Source organism: Anser anser (assembly GCF_964211835.1).
Source record: "Anser anser genome assembly, chromosome: 1".
NCBI lineage: Eukaryota > Metazoa > Chordata > Aves > Anseriformes > Anatidae > Anser > Anser anser.
This window is the reverse complement of record NC_139720.1, coordinates 128061276-128078923: the sequence shown is the minus strand read 5'-3', so window position 1 is coordinate 128078923 and position 17648 is coordinate 128061276. Positions and strand designations below refer to the sequence as shown.

At 38.1% G+C, this 17648-nt stretch overlaps 1 protein-coding gene across 10 annotated transcripts in view; it reads right to left on the bottom strand.

Moving 5' to 3' along the window:
- The window catches only part of MAP7D2 (MAP7 domain containing 2), a 79210-nt gene that overhangs the window by 2009 nt on the left and 59553 nt on the right, over nucleotides 1-17648 (bottom strand). For 5 of the 10 annotated variants that reach the window (XM_083850318.1, XM_083850321.1, XM_083850324.1 and 2 more), the window contains 10 exons: nucleotides 16748-16896; nucleotides 15552-15679; nucleotides 7643-7875; nucleotides 7131-7257; nucleotides 5222-5426; nucleotides 4991-5095; nucleotides 3675-3728; nucleotides 2971-3049; nucleotides 2070-2256; nucleotides 191-470 (listed from right to left, as the gene is read on the bottom strand). In XM_083850318.1, coding sequence (XP_083706444.1) covers nucleotides 221-470; nucleotides 2070-2256; nucleotides 2971-3049; nucleotides 3675-3728; nucleotides 4991-5095; nucleotides 5222-5426; nucleotides 7131-7257; nucleotides 7643-7875; nucleotides 15552-15679; nucleotides 16748-16896 — 1517 coding nt within the window. In that variant the 3' untranslated portion in view covers nucleotides 191-220. The remainder of the gene's footprint in view (nucleotides 1-190; nucleotides 471-2069; nucleotides 2257-2970; nucleotides 3050-3674; nucleotides 3729-4990; nucleotides 5096-5221; nucleotides 5427-7130; nucleotides 7258-7642; nucleotides 7876-15551; nucleotides 15680-16747; nucleotides 16897-17648) is intronic. The other 5 variants (XM_083850320.1, XM_083850322.1, XM_083850323.1 and 2 more) reach the window with 1 other exon arrangement.

The following is a 17648-nucleotide window of genomic DNA, read 5'->3' as shown; positions in this document are numbered from 1 at the left end:
ATGCAGTTTACATATAATGCCCATTTAAAAAGAGCTGCAAACGTGAAAGATTGTGCTACATTTAAGTATCTAAGAGACCATATGTGAAGAGAGGAAGAAAGCTGGTGTTTACAACTGCTCTATCTTCTGGGAAGCTCATAAGTAATCACAGCAATTTATCACATCTAAGTTGTTTATCACAATACTGTACCTTTTCTTGTTCTGCTGAAAAGCGAGGTTGTCAACAGATGGAATTAAGTGTATTTTCCTGTCCTGGGCTGTTAAACCCCTCAATCAAGTTTTTGTTACAGTCATCTAGGCTAATGGTATCACTGGATGTCTTGGAGTAAGTAGCTTGGCCTGTGAAATCCAAGAGATCTTCAAGAGCCTTGGCATTACTTGTCCCATTTTGGTCCAAAGAAACACCGGGCATGAGTTCATTCATGGGTGAATATTCAGGGATAGAGATGAGTTCTTCTTTTGAAACCGGGCTATAGAAAAGATATATGAAAAGATGATGCAGAGTAACAGCTGTGTAAATTTTCATTAAGCAACAAATTAATCCTCTGACCATCTAAAACCTACTACTTATCTTAGGGCCAGCTGCAGTAAACCTTTACCTAGAATATGTCCCAGCCCAAACAAAGAGAGATTATCCTGTTCAGGAAGAAAGGTCACACAATTTATATGCCTTAAAGATTAAGGTTTGTGGTACCTGTGGGACATGAACATTCATCCCTAAAAAACACATTTCTGGTAGTTCACTGAACTGAATTTACTGACCGCTCATTTCAGTGCCTGCACCCTTCCATTACCTAAATATTAATTGCATCTCGCAAATTATTGTCCCACTCATGCAAGTACTTACTTAAAACACTCACACTTCACAATTCAAATAAAAAGATATTTCTTAATACTTTGCGACATAGTTCAGACATAGAAACGCCAGAATTTAATTTAAGAAGCATTGCAATCAGCTGATGCTTTACAGAGACTACAACAGCAAGTACCTTTCAGTTCAGAGAAGAAAAGGCAGAACTTTTGTGCATCAGATTCAGTAAGACCACATCCAGGTGGTGCTCAATGGGTTTAACACAGATCAAAGAATATAATTTACCTCACTGGGACTGAGCTGTAGAATTTGCTGCCAGATGAGGTCATAGAAGCAAATATTATCAGCAGGGTGAAAAAGGAGTTAGATAAATGCATGAGGAACAGACTGATCTGTGGATATTAAACATGGCAACGCAGACTTCTACCCTCCAGCATCCCTAATATAACACTTCTGTGTGGTATTGGATTGCAGGAAGTGGTTAGGCTCAGGTGCTTGCCCTAACTAGATTTTCCTGTTCGTACTTGCTCAGACAGAACAATGGCTTAGGTGGACTTTTGGTCTGGCCCAGTAGGGCACTTATGTATTTATGCAGATTTACTGGAAATATGTAAACCGTATGAGAGGTTAATTTACCTCGTTGGTTAATGAAACGTAGTATAGAAGTTTAATGTTTAAAATTCAGAGCTAGCTTTCTCGTAACAACCTTAAATTACCAACTTCCTTCCTTCCTGAGTCCTTCAACCAAAATCCAACAGTATTTAATATGTAGGAAGTTACTTACTCATTCTGGTAGACTTGTTCCAATACAGTACTTAAAACTCTGAATTCATAAATTTACTTTATTCTGTTTTTATGGACAGAGAAAAGCTTACGCATCATAGCTATACAGTCTTGATAGAAATAAAAAAATAATGGTGGCATCTGAATAATATCTATAGTAGCTATTTTCACAGTAAGGTGTTCTGGGATCTATCTGAAAGGTTTGGGAAAATTTGTATGGAATCCATACAACAATGGTAGAAAGGTTTTAAAGTTCCCCTACCCACAAATATGTGAGAGTGAGATGAGGGTCAGACTCATCTCAAACAACCAATTTGTATCTTGACAGAAGTGGAATACACCACAGCTGACACCACTATCCCGATGCATTGTGGAGTAGGTGAGAAGTAAAGGAATAAGTATTAGCAAATGAAACACGAAACTGTATGGGTCTAATACAAATTTCACAATTTCTATTTGTAGGTATGTTCTGTACCTCACGTCCATAGACTGAACCTCATCTGTTGAGTCTTCCATGCTGTTAGATTTCCCATCAACAGCTTCCAGCTGAATAAGTCCTGGAACTGACTTTAGTCCATTAGCAACTACATCTTGGGAAGGGACTACAGAGGCAGTACTTTCTAAGCTTTTATTTTTTAGGCAGGTTGCCAGTCCATTGATCTCTATAAAAGAAGGTTAGAAATTATGACAGTAGCAATATCTTATTTAATTAGTTTTTTTAAAAAAATCAGAAATGCTTTTAAGTTACAGAGTAGGAAGGAGGACTGCCAATGAAGTAGGGATTCAGTTTCATCTATGACTCACACTGTACTTTCAATCCTCCTTTCCACTCTAAAATTGTGCTTTAAGTTACATCTTTTAATGAAACAGGAAGAGAATGTATCATCTTTTACACCATTTACTAAAAGCCCTTAACATAGGGAAGTAAACAAAACATAGATAAATGCCACAGCTATTTTTTAAAATTAATTCTTAAAAATACGTGTTGTTTTCACCAAGTCAAATTAAATCTTATTTTCATCAAGACTCTCAGCAACGCTATAAAAAGCTTGCAAGCTTGGGTGCGTACTGAATTTTTTTTTTTTTTACCAACAGAACTCCAACATAGGTTACAGCAGCCAAACCAATTAGCAGACTGGAACTTCTCACTTACAGAAATGCTATGTCAGATAATAAATGGAGAAGGAAATTTCTTCTGCTTACATGGCTAAACAAGGTTGAGTCCCCAGTCTGTAACGCTTGTGACTGACATAAACCTAGCTATTCTTTTTGAGATAAAAGCAAAGAACCTGTGGTAATACACAGTGTTATGCCTGAGCAAAACTCTGAAAAGAAATAGTTATTAAAAGAGGCCATAAAAATATGGCAAGCCTCACCTGGCTGGTTGAGAACAAGGACTTTTGGTTGCTTTTCCACATTCAAAGTTGATGGTATCTCCAGTTTTGGCTCTTCCTTCTGTAATCAAGTAACAAATCAACTGTATTAGACAAAGTAGTGTAATCTTCATGGAACTGATTGTGTTCCAAACCTGTGGGAGTACCCCCAGGGTCAGGGGGTGGTCAAAGTTCATCAACAGTATTAGAGAAATTTTTTCTTTTAATATTGGGCTTAAAAAAAAAAATTCTCTGAAAGTAACTGAACAAACGGTTTTCTTAGTAGAAAGTTTACATTTTAAGTGAAAATTTAACTGTTCATAACTTTCTGGCTGTACACACCTGCCTTGTTCTCAAAAACTACATTCCTGGTAGCCTTAACATGGAGAGCTCAATAACTAATTCACTGGCTGATACAAAGCAGAAGATATATCAGCAAACACTACAGCTCCAGCATTCAGTACTACCAGCAAGGGATGAGTTCTTCCCACCTCACTAGGCAGTCAAGGAGGTACATCTACAACACTTGCATAAAGCTGTCTCTCTGTTGCAGTGGCACAACAGTAACAGTCGTTCCCAGTTCTAAAATGCAACTAAAATTTGGGTGTAGAGCATACCTAAGTATACTTACTATCATAGAACAATGCTAGGGTTTAATTTTCACATGAGTTTAAACCAAAACAAATCCTGAAAAAACAGTTTCATACCTTTATTTCTGGTGTTTCACTCCTCCTTGTTCTCTTCATTATTTCATCTATTCTCTAGAAATCAAAATAAAATGGTGTATGAGAAGGCAGCCAGAATATTTAACACAAGAGATAAAGAAAGAAAAGAAGATAAAAAAAAGTTGTGTCGTTTCACGACTTCATCCCTGCCTCTCCTGAAAAAGGGAGAATAAATAAGAAAAGTAAATAAAAGATAGAAAACAGCTGGTAGCTGACTTTCACCTACCAGAGCTCACAAAACAGGACTTTCTTACTAGATGGAACTTACAGGCAGACAGACATTTTAAATACAAGATGTTTGTAGTTTTGAGTTGTGCTCAGCTTTGGACAAAGATTTATTTTAAAGCAACAGCTATTACTTCAATCTAGTTACTTTTCCCATTTCCAAATAGTTGCTTTAAAAATAGTTAGGGTTTTTGGAATGAATGAGTAAAATGAAACATCTGAAGTTACTCTTGCTAGGAATGTGCAAGGAGCTACCCTAAAACCTCTTTTTTCTTCTCTGTTCATTAAAAATAACAAAAACCCACACAACAACTACTCCCAGCAAGCCCTGTTTCTTTGCACTACTGTGAAAGGAGACTATTTCAGATGTAAAGCCATTTTGCTTTGGTATTCTAATCTGCAACTGCAACATGCCTCCAGCTCAGTGGTAAACTGTTAAAAATAACATATTGGAATAACATATATGGAAAGAAGGCCTTCTATAACCAGAAAGAGGCTCAGCAACTCTGCAGCTGTTCTCTCTTGCCACAGAGCTGTATGTAAAGCTAAGCTATGCAGATCCAGCCTTGCTTGTGCAAAAACAGTTGCAGAAGAGAACCCTGCTGCCTCTGCACAATGTAACCAGAGACAAGCCAGGTGGGAAGAAACCTGTTTATCCCATTAACTTTCTCAATTAAGAACACAGAGCTTTTGTTGAGTAAGTTTTAAAACAAAGTCACTCATGTTCCTCAATAGTCTGTGATGTCCTGGGTTGGGTGGCAATCAACATTTGCCTTGGCATGCCATTCCCTGTTTGTCTCAGGCATTTAACTTTGTGGGTTGAGGCTAATTCTGTGTTTGTTCACTACTTAGAAGAAAGTCATTCGCCTCAGGCAACTCCACTTTGTTACATACGCTGATGCAGACATTCCCCTAACCTGTAAGAAGCAAATACTAAATTAAGCATAAATACTAATCTGTAATCTTCCCCTACCCGCCCCCAATGTTATTTCTGGATTCTACTGGGTACTTCCCGCGTTATATATGTAAACAAGACCTGAAATAAGCATCTTAAATGAGACACAAATATCTACCTTCTTCCGCTCCAGTCTTTCTTGCTCAATTTGCTGCATGATTTGCTCCCTTTCAAGACGAAGTTGTTCAGCTGCCTCACGGGCTTTGATTTCCGCTTCTTCCCTCTAATCAAAATGTGCAAAATACGATAGGTCCACTATTTATTTCAGGATGATTAGTGGATAGTATAAAATATTTTATTTCTATGTATACATAAATATATGTATACATATCTGTGTTTGAGATTATACCTGTTTCTCAATTTTGGCCTGGAGCTCTTTTTCTTGCTTTTCTTTCAGCATTTGTTCTTCCTCAGCTCTTCTCTTGGCTTCCTCTTCTGCCTTTTTTCTAGCTGCTTCTTCTTCACGTCGTCTTTCCTCCTCTTTCTTTCGAGCCTCCTCCTCAAGACGAAGTCTTTCTTCTTCTGCCTTTCTTTTCTGTTCTTCTCTTTCAAGCCTGCAAATATACATTAGTACGTTTAAAAGGTTTCATCTTATTTAGCATGAATCCTGTGGTATGTATGGCATACAATCAGCATTAACTGACTCTGCATCGGTGACATTTTCTTGAAAAATACCAAGAATGCAAGAAAGAGGTTGAGCACATGCCCAGAATATCAAAGTGTTATTCCAACCTTAAATATAATAAATATATTAAATACAATATCTCATAGAAATTATACTTCCCTTTAAAAACAGGTTTGATTAAAGAAAAAAACACATTTCCATTCTAGTTTCCAATGGAATATAAAGAAATAATGTTCTGTAAGCTTCAGTAATAAGAGACATCCCTCTTCCCCAGTACTTCACTTAGCTCCCAGAACACTGGTATCTATAAACAAGCATATATTTCTGTCCTTCATTTTAGCTGAAGATAAACACATTGGATCAAGTAGCAGCAAACAAAATCCACAAAACAGTGATATGCTCAAAAGAGTGGGTCTAAATATTCCACCTGCGCTGTTCACTGGCCCACTCAAGGACAGCATGTTCCTTCACCATCACATTCAAGAGCTGTTTTGACAACTGAACAATCTTATCTCTGCATACTGGGAATTTGGGAAGTATTTCTGTTGGGCCAAACTGGCAGACACTAGTGATTTTTTTTTTCCCCAAACATTCTCAATAAGAACAGACACAGTTGCGTTTAGACATGTAGAGTTAGAGATTTAATATTAGGGAAGGAAGGCATGATTAGTTGACACATGCAACCAGCATCCAATATGGAGAACAACCCAAAAACTTACTCCAGGAACAGAGCCAGAAATCTACTCTTCAGACACGGCAACGTTCATTGTGCCCACACTCTTAAAGCCGTCTGAGGGGTCTGGAGAACAAGGCTTACGAGGAGCGGCTGAGGGAGCTGGGGTTGTTTAGCCTCGAGAAGAGGAGGCTCAGGGGAGACCTCATCGCTCTCTACAGGTACCTTAAAGGAGGCTGTAGCGAGGTGGGGGTTGGTCTATTCTCCCACGTGCCTGGTGACAGGACGAGGGGGAATGGGCTAAAGTTGCGCCAGGGGAGGTTTAGGTTGGATGTTAGGAAGAACTTCTTTACTGGAAGGGTTGTTAGGCATTGGAAAGGGCTGCCCAGGGAAGTGGTTGAGTCACCATCCCTGGAGGTCTTTAAAAGACGTTTAGATGTAGCCCTTAGTGATATGGTTTAGTGGAGGACTTGTTGGTGTTAGGGCAGAGGCTGGACTAGGTGATCTTGGAGGTCTCTTCCAACCTAGACGATTCTGTGATTCTGTCAAGTGCCTATGTACTGGGCAGGGAGATGAACTTCAGGTAATTTTTTTGAATACAAGCCTTGCAGTTTAAGGCATAAACTGTTACCACATGATGATTTCTTCTACATGAACTAGCTCATTTAAAACTGCCTCAGATGTTTTTACAAGGTACTGCACATTGCAGTGCGGACATACCCGAAGTATTTGGATGAGTGAGTTTCTTCAGGCTTCTTGAAGGGGCAAAATTGCTATTTTCTAACTTCACCAGTCATAAGGACTGCATAAAGACACTAATGAATTATGGATCCAAATTTAAAGAAATTAATACTTAAATGTAAGCTTCTGCCTTGATTCTAAAAACATCACAGTTTCAAGCACCTTCAGTGGTACAAGTCAAATTATTAGCTAATAATTTTCACAAATCAACAGTGATACCTTTCCCGTTCTTCTCTTTCCTGTCTCTCCCTTTCTTCTTGTTCTTTTTGCAGCCGGGCCTGTCGTCTTTTTTCAGCTAGAATTTTTGAAGCTTCTTCTGCATCAGTTGTTCCTGCTGTGATCTTCCCTGGAAGAAGACCAAGGGTGGAAAGTCAGACAGGGAACTGAGAAAGCGCCCAGTGCTTCCTCACTGGCACAGAAGCTAAAATGGGCCAGGTTCACACTGTTATGCCACCTTTGCTTTTCAAAGCATACATCAGCATTTTCTGCAGATAGAATATGAGACAGGTAAGGGCATCCCTGTATTGCAACGTTTTCACATTCTTGTTAACAGACATTTTTCATACACTAGTAACCCTGGTAAAAACTATACATTACTGCTTCCAACATGTACTTTTACACTTACTCATAAACCCACAGCCAAGTACCTTCACAAAAAGAACAGTTCTCCACTGTTTGAACGCCCCGTGGACCCACAATACCTTGCAATGTGTTTTTGCAGTAAAACTCACCTTCACTGCTTTCAGTCTTTCCTGCAGAAGGCACGTGCTTTTCGGAAGCCACCTGGCCTGCCTCATCGGGGCGTGCTCCTGGGGATTTCTGATGACTGGCATTTTCTTTCTCTTTATCTGCTTTCTTTTTAGGAGTTTCCTGGTTGAGATTAGAAGTGGCACGATGCTTCACAGGAGAAGCTGGATATTGTTTGGCATTTTTAGGAGACTGAGGATAAGTCTTTGCAACTGTCCTGATGAGGGAAGACAAAAATCAAGAACTGTCCATACATTGTGCAACTTCAAATCAAGTTCCATCTTTATATAGATCATTCTTCCTTCTTCTTGGCTCTGGTTACATAGAGCATCAGCTGTTTTGCACAATGCTGCATAGAAATTACCTGGATGCAAGCAATCAGAACCTGAAATGCAGGGGACCAGCAAGCAAGTACAAATGACTACAGACTCCTTTAGTAAGACCAGTAATACTGTCTGAGTTGTAGGAAAGCAACCACAGACTACCTGAAAACAATTATTTTCATAATTCCATAATCATTTTGTCAACACTACCGTATTCAATAGCCTACCTCAACATTTAACGTGAAGCTATGACTGCTTTCTGTCTGCAGCAATGATGATGGGCTGCAACGTGCTGCTTTCCTCTGAATATAGCCTTCTCAAACACTATCTTTCACTAAGAAGTATCTTTAAAATGATTTGTTAAAATAGCACCAAATATTACTATATACCAAGGTAAAGCCTGGCACTGCAAAGAAACAGAACTGACCAAACCATTCCACAGCCCGTTCCTCTGTTTCAGCTGATGCTTTCATCAGCACCAAAAAGCAGGACTCAAGGCTCAAAGCCCAGCCTGTGTAACCTGCTAGATGGCCATACTTGTGGAAATGGGATGGCACAGCAGCAGGACTGCTGATAGCTCATTTGGCTGTTGCATACCTTAGATCACCTGATAACCCTGAAGTCAGTTCTGGGAACGTGAAAGGGCAAGGACAATTGATAATGCTCACCCATTTTCAGTAAATAAGAGAAGAAATTACAAGGAAACAAAACTACACACAAGAATCATTCATTATTTATCTAACAGCAGTAACTAGCACTAAACACTTCTAACATTCAGAAAAGCTGGGCTGTGTGGCTAAGTGTTATGGAAGTAAAGAGATTACAATCTTAAAAAATGATTTATGCAAGCCCCATTACAGGAAACAATCCTACATTAAAGTGAGCATTACACAAGCAGTTTTAACCTTCCTTATGGATATATACAATTACAATATAAGCGTATTATCCCTTATCACTTTTTTAATCTGCACACGATACAGTTTCATATACTACAGCCTATTTTCTGTACTATATACTCATTCTGGCAGACCACAGGCATGAAAAGCATGGGCAATGCCTTAAAATTAATGGACTAGAGTGCAAAGCTTTGTATAAACTTAACTATAGTATTGCGTGGCCAGAGACAATTACAACCGGAACAGGATTTGCATTACAGAGCAGATGATAAAAATTACAAGTCTTTCAACTCCCCCTTAATTTGTGAGTTCAGGAAAAGAAATGGTTCTTTTCCACCATATTAGGTTGCACTTGAAAAAGGCTGAGACACCAGAACACAGGGAGCTCACTTAAAGTTGCCCAGTTTATGAGGGAAAGACTGTAGAGTAACTGCACTGCCTGTATGCTCTTGTTCCCATGTAGAGCCATTGCAGACTGCAAAAGCCCTTGGGCTAGTGGAACAGTAGCACCCAACTAAATTTGAAGTTCAGCTCAGGTACCCCCTGCCCTCAGGCCCAGGAACTCCCTGTAAGCTCAGCTCCTTGACCTTGCTCCTCCCATGAGCTAAGCTGTACAACCGCACCCAGCCTCGTACCCTGATGATCCTGATGTCCTCGTTTGTCCTTAGACCTGAATAATTACTAAGGCCTTTGCTGGCTGTCACTGGACTCTTAGCTGACTGGTCACCAACACCTGACATGCCCTGGTCACCTTTTTTGGGTGCTGTGGGATGGGGCCCTGTGAGTGAGCTCCCTGTCCCTGCCTGCCCTGCTGCCACCCACAGCTCCTGGATCGCCTGCTGTGCAGTGCAGCCCACTCCTGCTGCTCCTGGACAGAAATGGGCATTGGAAGATGTGGAGAGGCATGTCAGCGTTTCCATCTCTTGCAATAAACAGCAATGTAAAAAGCTGATTAACATCAGTTAGTGTGAGTCTAGTCTGTTTTTATCATTGCCTTTAGTTTTCTCTTCAGGATACAAATGCAATTCCCAAGCCCTTCTTCTAAAGACAGAGATTTCAGAGTCCCTACCTACTTCTGTACAGTCTCAAAGAAGTGCCTCACCATTACACCATTTCATTTCATAAAAATATAATGTGTAAGTAGAAAGCAAACAACCTTTATGTTTCCCCAGAGCACAGAGGATGCTTCTTGCCAATGAGACACTGTTTCAAAGCATAGTCACATCTTGCTGTCTTACATTTGACTTTGCCACCTATTTCCTGCAAGGCTTTCTATTTAACTTGTTTTGACAGGAGAAGCAAAACAGGCATAACTGAGACTGAGTCATTTTCAGTATTAGTACAGAAATAAGTAATTGTTCTCTAATAAAGATGTGACAATCAAATTAAAGAGGCTGGTAGGAAGGAGTCTACTCATGAAACCTACGTATCTTGGACCGCACAGGAATTAGCGCAAACTGACTGTACAACTTACTTGTTGGACTAGAAACATGTCCTAAATGTATGAAGTAAAACATCTTGAACTTTAAGACCTACAAGATTTTTCCTTATAACTCTTTGGCCATAAGAACATGTATGGCTTCACTTGTTTTAAAGCAACTAAAAGGGAGAAGCACATAAAAGTCAGATCACTGTAAGGACAGCAAGAGTGTACTGTGAGGAGTGAAAAGCTGAGAAAGCCCATCAGGAACAAAAATCTTTTTTTTCCAGAAGCTTAAGATCATTTATTTGATGACAGAATAAATTATTAAATATTGTTTTTCCCCCTTGTATTTAAACATTGTCAACTTCGCATTTTTAACATTCCTAAGCACAGGCAGAACTGTTAATGTATAAAGCTTTCCTACTACTAGTATTTAGATTGACACCACTTCCCCCCCCCACCAGAAAGAGACAAACTGATTGCGAAGACAGAAAATAGGATCGTTAAGGCAAATGATCAAATGGATCACTGGGGTCTGCTCGGGTTTAAATTTTTTTTTATTTATTTTTTTGCCTTGGGAGAAAAGGAAGGGAATGGAATGACATGCTGGTAAGACTGTGGGAACACAGGAAGCATAACGGATGGAGATTGATTAATTAAAAGACTCCTGAAAATCCAAGAAGTAACAACACATCAGTTGTGTAAAAGTTGGGTAATCCAAGTCACTAGATTTTACAGGTGAGTGCAAAAGCACAAGAAACATCTTCCTGCCTCCATGAAGCCTTATCCTTCTCCTCTTGCCCCCATGTTGACACAGGGGAAGCCATTTGCACCATGACCCCTACGTGCACTGCAAGAATCTCTACGGGGTCTGAGAATCCACTGGTGCTTAAGTTACAGAGGCTCTTATTTCAGTTAAAGAGAGGTAGTAGTAGCTCATACTGCAGAATAATGTCCCATGAACAAGTAAGCTCAGCAGAGGAATTCTGAGCTTATTCTGGCTAAGCACAGAAAACAAAGTAGCACATGAGTCAGAGGTCACAACCAATTTTGTCCATAAGAGGCATGAGAAAGAACAGCATGCTTTCTTTAAAAGCCAGGTACATGGCAGGTCATTGGTTATGGTAGTTAAGCAGAATAACTTTAAATCAGAGATCAGCAGAGATCAATGCCAGTGCTGCCTTTTTTTTTTTTCCTCCCTATCTCCCTATTAACTCAACAAAAGCTCTGCTGGAACCATACCAAGGACTTTCATGTTCTCAAATTTTACTTCTTAGATTACTCTGATCAAACACTGTTCCTGGGTTCTGACATTTTTGCTCTATCATTTGCGATGCTCTCGCAAGAGCAGTTTCCTTTTGCTCTTAATTTTGATCTTTTCTAGCCATGGACAGATTTATTTCTCTTAGATTCCTTAAAAGAGCACAAACTCAGCATAGGTCTATTGAATATTGCTGTTTTATTTGATAGCTGCATTATTACCAGTTTTCAAAACCTTCAGTTGGCCCATCCTTTAGGCTAGCTGCTGAAAAAAGAACTCAGAATAATCTCAATCCAACATTTTAACAATTGTTTTCATCTTTGCAATGCAAACCGAAGATTGATACAAATAAATGTAGTAGGTATCAAATAAAAAATTTAGATCTAGGTTACTGGAGTCATAGAAGCTACTTCTATAAGGAGTTCACCACAAAGTAAATATCTTGCTAATGGGCCATTTTATAAACTTTTAGAAGTCTGGGCATTTTTGTACTACTGTACATTCATATGTAATCAGTTTTCTGTAATTTGATAGCACACATGTATTTCTGAAATCACAGTGATGTCCCAATGGCTGCAATGGGATGTTACTTATCCAAAACAACCACCAAGTTGCAGGTTCAGTTAGTGAAACTCTCAGCAAAGGATAGTGGTACAAACTGAGAGCTGGAAACTAACAAGAATGACTAGCAGGGATGCATTCCTATTTCCCTTCCCCCTCTCCTTTTTTCTCCTCCTCACGAGTTAATGGTTTGGCATAGTAATCTAATGTAGGGGCCTGTCAGAGCTTTCCATTTTTATTTGCTATGGCTTATCTGAAGGCACTTAAAACTAAATCCTACTTCCTCGATTCAGTCAAGTCCCATTGATTTTGAAGGGACTATTTACCCAAAGACATGTGAAGGACACAAGCATTATTGCTTTGCCAATCTATAAGATGGGACACTTACCAATTCTCTGAGGGACGCTGCAAGAATAAACTGATTAATGTATAGATCTTTGAAGATGAAACAACCGGGGGAAAAAAACACTCTAAAATCCTGGTATTATTGAACTTGTGAATAGATCTGAAGAATATAAGCATTTTACACAATTGGTATTCAATAGCAATTGTAAAAATTAAAGATCATTTATCTATTTTCCTAGCTCTCTAATCCATTAACTGTCATCTTTGTCAGCTGATGTACATTGGATTCGAAGCAATAGTTTTGTGCTTCTTGTATGGCGCCTCTTGATATCTTTACTTTGTCAAATTTCTTCATCCTTTGAAGTCCTTCCTTGCTTGTAATTATTCTTCACCATATATTTTTTTCTTTCTTTCCTCTTTTTTTGTCTGTACTTGCTTACTCATTTTTCTTGGATGTTATGCTTTGAGTTCATCTTTTTTCCCCACCATCACAAATGTTTTTATTTTATTTATGCAATTACTGCAAACCCATTCTGCCAATCACTCTCTCTGTTCAGGTTACAGTTTTACCGTCTTGTTTGAGCCTGTTTCAGTTACTGTACCATGACAAAAAAAGCTTTTTAATTAATAATGAAACAAAATATCAAGAAGAGAAGGCAAGCAACTACCACTCATGAACCAAGATGATGATTGTAAAGAGCCAACAACTACAACAATACCAAGCAAACTGGAACATCAAGTCACATGTTTTTAAGAAGAAAAATGCCTACAGCTAATCATCTAAATCACTGGCCATTCTTGCTTCTTTACTCAATAGCTTTCAAAGTTAAGGTGCTATACAGGATCACTAACTACTAGTGCTGTTGAATACATACTCTTGTTTCTTCCACATGTATTTTTTGGCCATATGGTGTGCTGGATGGAAAAAAGATTAGACTTGTAAAAGTTTTCAACAATAATGAATATTTGTCTACATACTTAATTACAATAAAATTATTCTTAAGCTCCACAGTTACTTTTAAAGGAAAAGCTAAGATTATACAATCTAAAAGAAGGTTCCTACATTTAAATCCACTGACCAGCCAGATCATCACCTGGCACTTGAGTTGAATGAAAAACTGCGTATCTTTATATAATAGTACAATATGATGAATGGGATATTTTGTTTTGTTTTTTAATTTCTGAAGGGACATTTCAAGAGCACTGAAGCACAACTGTCTTTCTGCAATCAGTAACAAACATGGATTTAAACTCTATTTGCTGCATCTCTCGTAAGGTCAAGAAGGGTGTTCTAACTGGGCCATGCTGAGATTAAACTCTCTGTAATACACTGGTAGCAGTGATCAGAATCAGATTCTCTTGAAGAAGAGAGGAAGAGAAAAAAAAGGGTAACTATCTGGGGCTTACAAACACAGAGAAACCCACTAGCAGGCATCTTAATTCCTCCATACAGCATCTGCTTCTTCCTCTAAAAAGCAGAGTCTATATTCCTTATAGGCAAAAAAAAAAACAAAAACATTTTCCTATAAAAAAAGTTCTTATAATTTGCATTTGTATATATGAGGAAAAAAAAGAAGAAAACACCTTAAATTTTTGCCTAACTTTTTATGGAAGTTAGTTCTGCAAATTAAGACTGGATATATTTTTTTTCCATGGGGAACGAAGCACCTGTTTCACAAAATCTCTTTCCCCTCTCCATGTCTCTAGAACAAGCTGTACGAGCCTTTTCAGTGTCTGCCCATCACGACATGCTTCACACTCAGCAACCCATTTTCTGCAAATCATTTTAACTATACATGTTTCTTGGTATGTCTTTTATACTGGTTAACCAAACTGAAAAATGCATTCTGAAGAGGAAATATCAGCAACCTCTAGAATAATATACATTTTTAGTGTGAACTTTTCTCTGTACATTTTTGAGTGCCAACCATAGCACGATTTGCTCAAAATTTTACTGAAAAATCTGATCATCATTACCATTTAATATCATTACATTATTTACAAAATTTATATAGTTCAGAATGTGATAATATTCTAGATATAATATTGAAAGTTTGAGCATTTGTGGCCCATAATATGAACCAAGAATTGTAATTTCACATTGCATGCAAGGGGATGTCTGAAACAGAAAGAATGTCCGTAGTCTGATGATTTCCTGCATTTTGTCTAACACCAGATGCACACACAAAATCTTTCCTCCGTTAAATGACTGTGCACACTGAAATGAAGCAGAGAAGGAATGCTAGCTAGCTCTTGAAGCAGAAGAAATTTGTCAGAAAGATCACCAAGAGTGGTCCAGAACATAGCCAGGTTCAGATAGAAAAAAATATTTATAACCAGACCAAAAGAGATCATTCCCAACACAGGACCCATGAACAAGGTCTATAAAAGAAAAAAAAACAGACAACTACTGCTGACAGTTAGGCCTTAGAGAATTTCTGCATTTGAGCCAGACTTAATATCCTGTTGAAGAAAGCTGAAGAGACATTTGGTAAGACTTGTGAGTTGTAAGCTGTACACACAGACTACAGTTTTGAGAGTGTGCAAAAGAGCACTAAGAAAAGCAACTCAATTGGCAGTAAGGCCAGACATGCCATAGGTCTACAGCTCTGCATGGTGCAGGGTGGGGGAAAGAGGTATGTAAATAAACAAAGATTAAAACTGATGGTTTAGATGACACACAGTTAAGTATACTGATGGATCCAGATGGTAATACCAGCAATAGGAAATGCACATTTTAAATGTTGAAATTTCTAGTTAGTAATCGTGTTCTGTGCATTTGTTCAAAATCATATAAAACAAAAGCATGCTTAAAAACAAATGTTTAATAAAATTTCACAAGAACCGTGAATTGCACAAGGATAATTTGAAAAGACTGAGAAAAGGCAGAATATATCCAGTGATCACTAACACGATTTTACATATATTGTATCCACTCATCTACTTCTCTCTATATATGAATATATATGGATAAAATTAACTGGATTATATACAACACTACAAAGGAAGTTCCTCAGCAATCCATCTTTTTTATAGGTGAAAAGAAACTCAAAACGTATGAGACCACTAATAAGAAAGGCATACTTAGGTGTTGCAGGTGAGGCAGATCTTCTGGACATGGCAGCTGGAGAATCAGACCTTCTCAGAGGAGATCCCATACCAGATGAAGAACTGGGTGTGGTGGGTCGCTTCTCTTTCTTTATTTTCTCAGTCTAGAAACACCATTCATTTTAGTTTCCATAATTATGAGCAACATTTCAAAAATGTATTTGATAGTTATAGTAAAAAGATGGCATAAACAGATTTGTGTAACATAGGTAGGTTTTTTAAACAGCAGCTCACAATTGACGTGAATTTTTTTCCCCATATACATAAAAAATAATCATGTCTTGCATGGACATAGTATACAAGTTGCAAATATAAAAAAACATATCAGAGCACTGTATCTCCAGAAGTTCTTGAGGGTAGAAGGTCTAAATCAAAATCAGACTGCAAGTTCTCTTAGACATGGTCAGTAGTACAACCACAAACGGTGCTGGATGTAACACTGTGAATTGCACCTAAGTCAGACTCTACGCAAAACTACAGCTCCCAGCTCCGGTCCCCTCACTTGCACCCAATTCAGATAGCATGAAACCCCCTACCATTTAACTATTCCAAGACACAGTATCTTATAAAACACAAATTTACAGCCCTAGCATAAGTTTTCTAGAACCTGTCTTATGTTGTGTAAGCTCAGTGAAGGTGAATGATTTATTTGCCTTTGCTTTTCTGGAAACTACAGTGGATCAATAATGCAATTTTTAAGCAAATCGCATATAAAATATCTACAAGAGAGTCAAGCAACTTGAATAAAAGACAGGCATGGCCAATACTTCTGGCAAGTTACCAAAATATGTGAATCTTGCTAATTAACCAGCAAGACTGGACTGACTTATACTCAGTCATATGTGGCAGAGAGATCCTGTTTGTCATCTCCATTCCCAGAAGTTACAGGCAATTCTAGATGTATGCACTTCAGCACCAGAAATCTCACTCCCCTGAAAATAAAGGTGTATTTCCAAATACCATTGCTTAACATTGACTCCCAGGAGGAGGAAAACATTACAATGTTACTAAGCAGGAACGTGAAAACAACAGATGCATGCAAGACTTATTTTCTTACAGTTATTTCTTACAAAAGGGGTATCACTTTATCTTTATGAATATAAAGTGAAAGTTAACAAGCAGAAGCCACATCAATTTACCCAGAAGTGAAATCAAGAACATTCTAAACCCACCTGAGTAGCTTCAGCTGCAGCCGCCCCTTTCATGGCATCCGAAGTGGAGGGTGAAGTTGCCTTCTTTCTGTCTGTGCTTCGGGTGGGGGAAGGCTTGTAGGGAGATTTAAGAGGACTAGCTGGTGCTACACGAGGACAGATATGGAATACTAAAGAGTTATAGTACAATAGCAAGAGTAAAAGGGAGCACAGACAGAGGAGGCAAGGGAGAGGAGAAAACAGCATACTTCTATGTTATAATCTTCAAAGGTTGTTTTTCAAGTTTTTTAAAAAGCATTTACAAATATCACATTATGTAACACATTCAACATAGTCCCGTATTTATTAAAAATGCCTCAACTAAAAGTAACATTCTATAAGATTTTTTTTTTTTAAATTATCTCTAACGTAGCACTCATATACTTTTTGAATCACTTGACTGTGACTATGATTCTTTTCTCTTTTGAAAACTCTGGCTTCCTGTCAATATGATAAAAAGTGTAATAAAATAATTCTAGCTGGGTAACTTTTGAACAGATACTGTAAAACAGGAAGGGGGATAGAAGAGTAAAGTTTTTTTTTATATTTTTAAAAAGCCTAAACATGGCCAAGGCTCCTAAACATCTCAGTTGCTTTTCAGAATAATACTTAAATTATTTAAATAAATTCTAAACTAAATGCTGCTGTAGGTATTTCAGTTATTGTTATTAGTGGCAAATATGAGGTTTGAATAGGACACATGCATTGCACTTTACAAAGCAATTCTTTCTAGATATTTCTTTTTTATTTGCAATATGAACAGGGTTTTAAAAAAAACGAGATATTTTAAATCTTTTTTTCATTCATATTGCTTTCTAAGATGAAACTTTCACAGACATATAGAACAGTCAACAGACTATATGCTTTATTAATACGAAACATG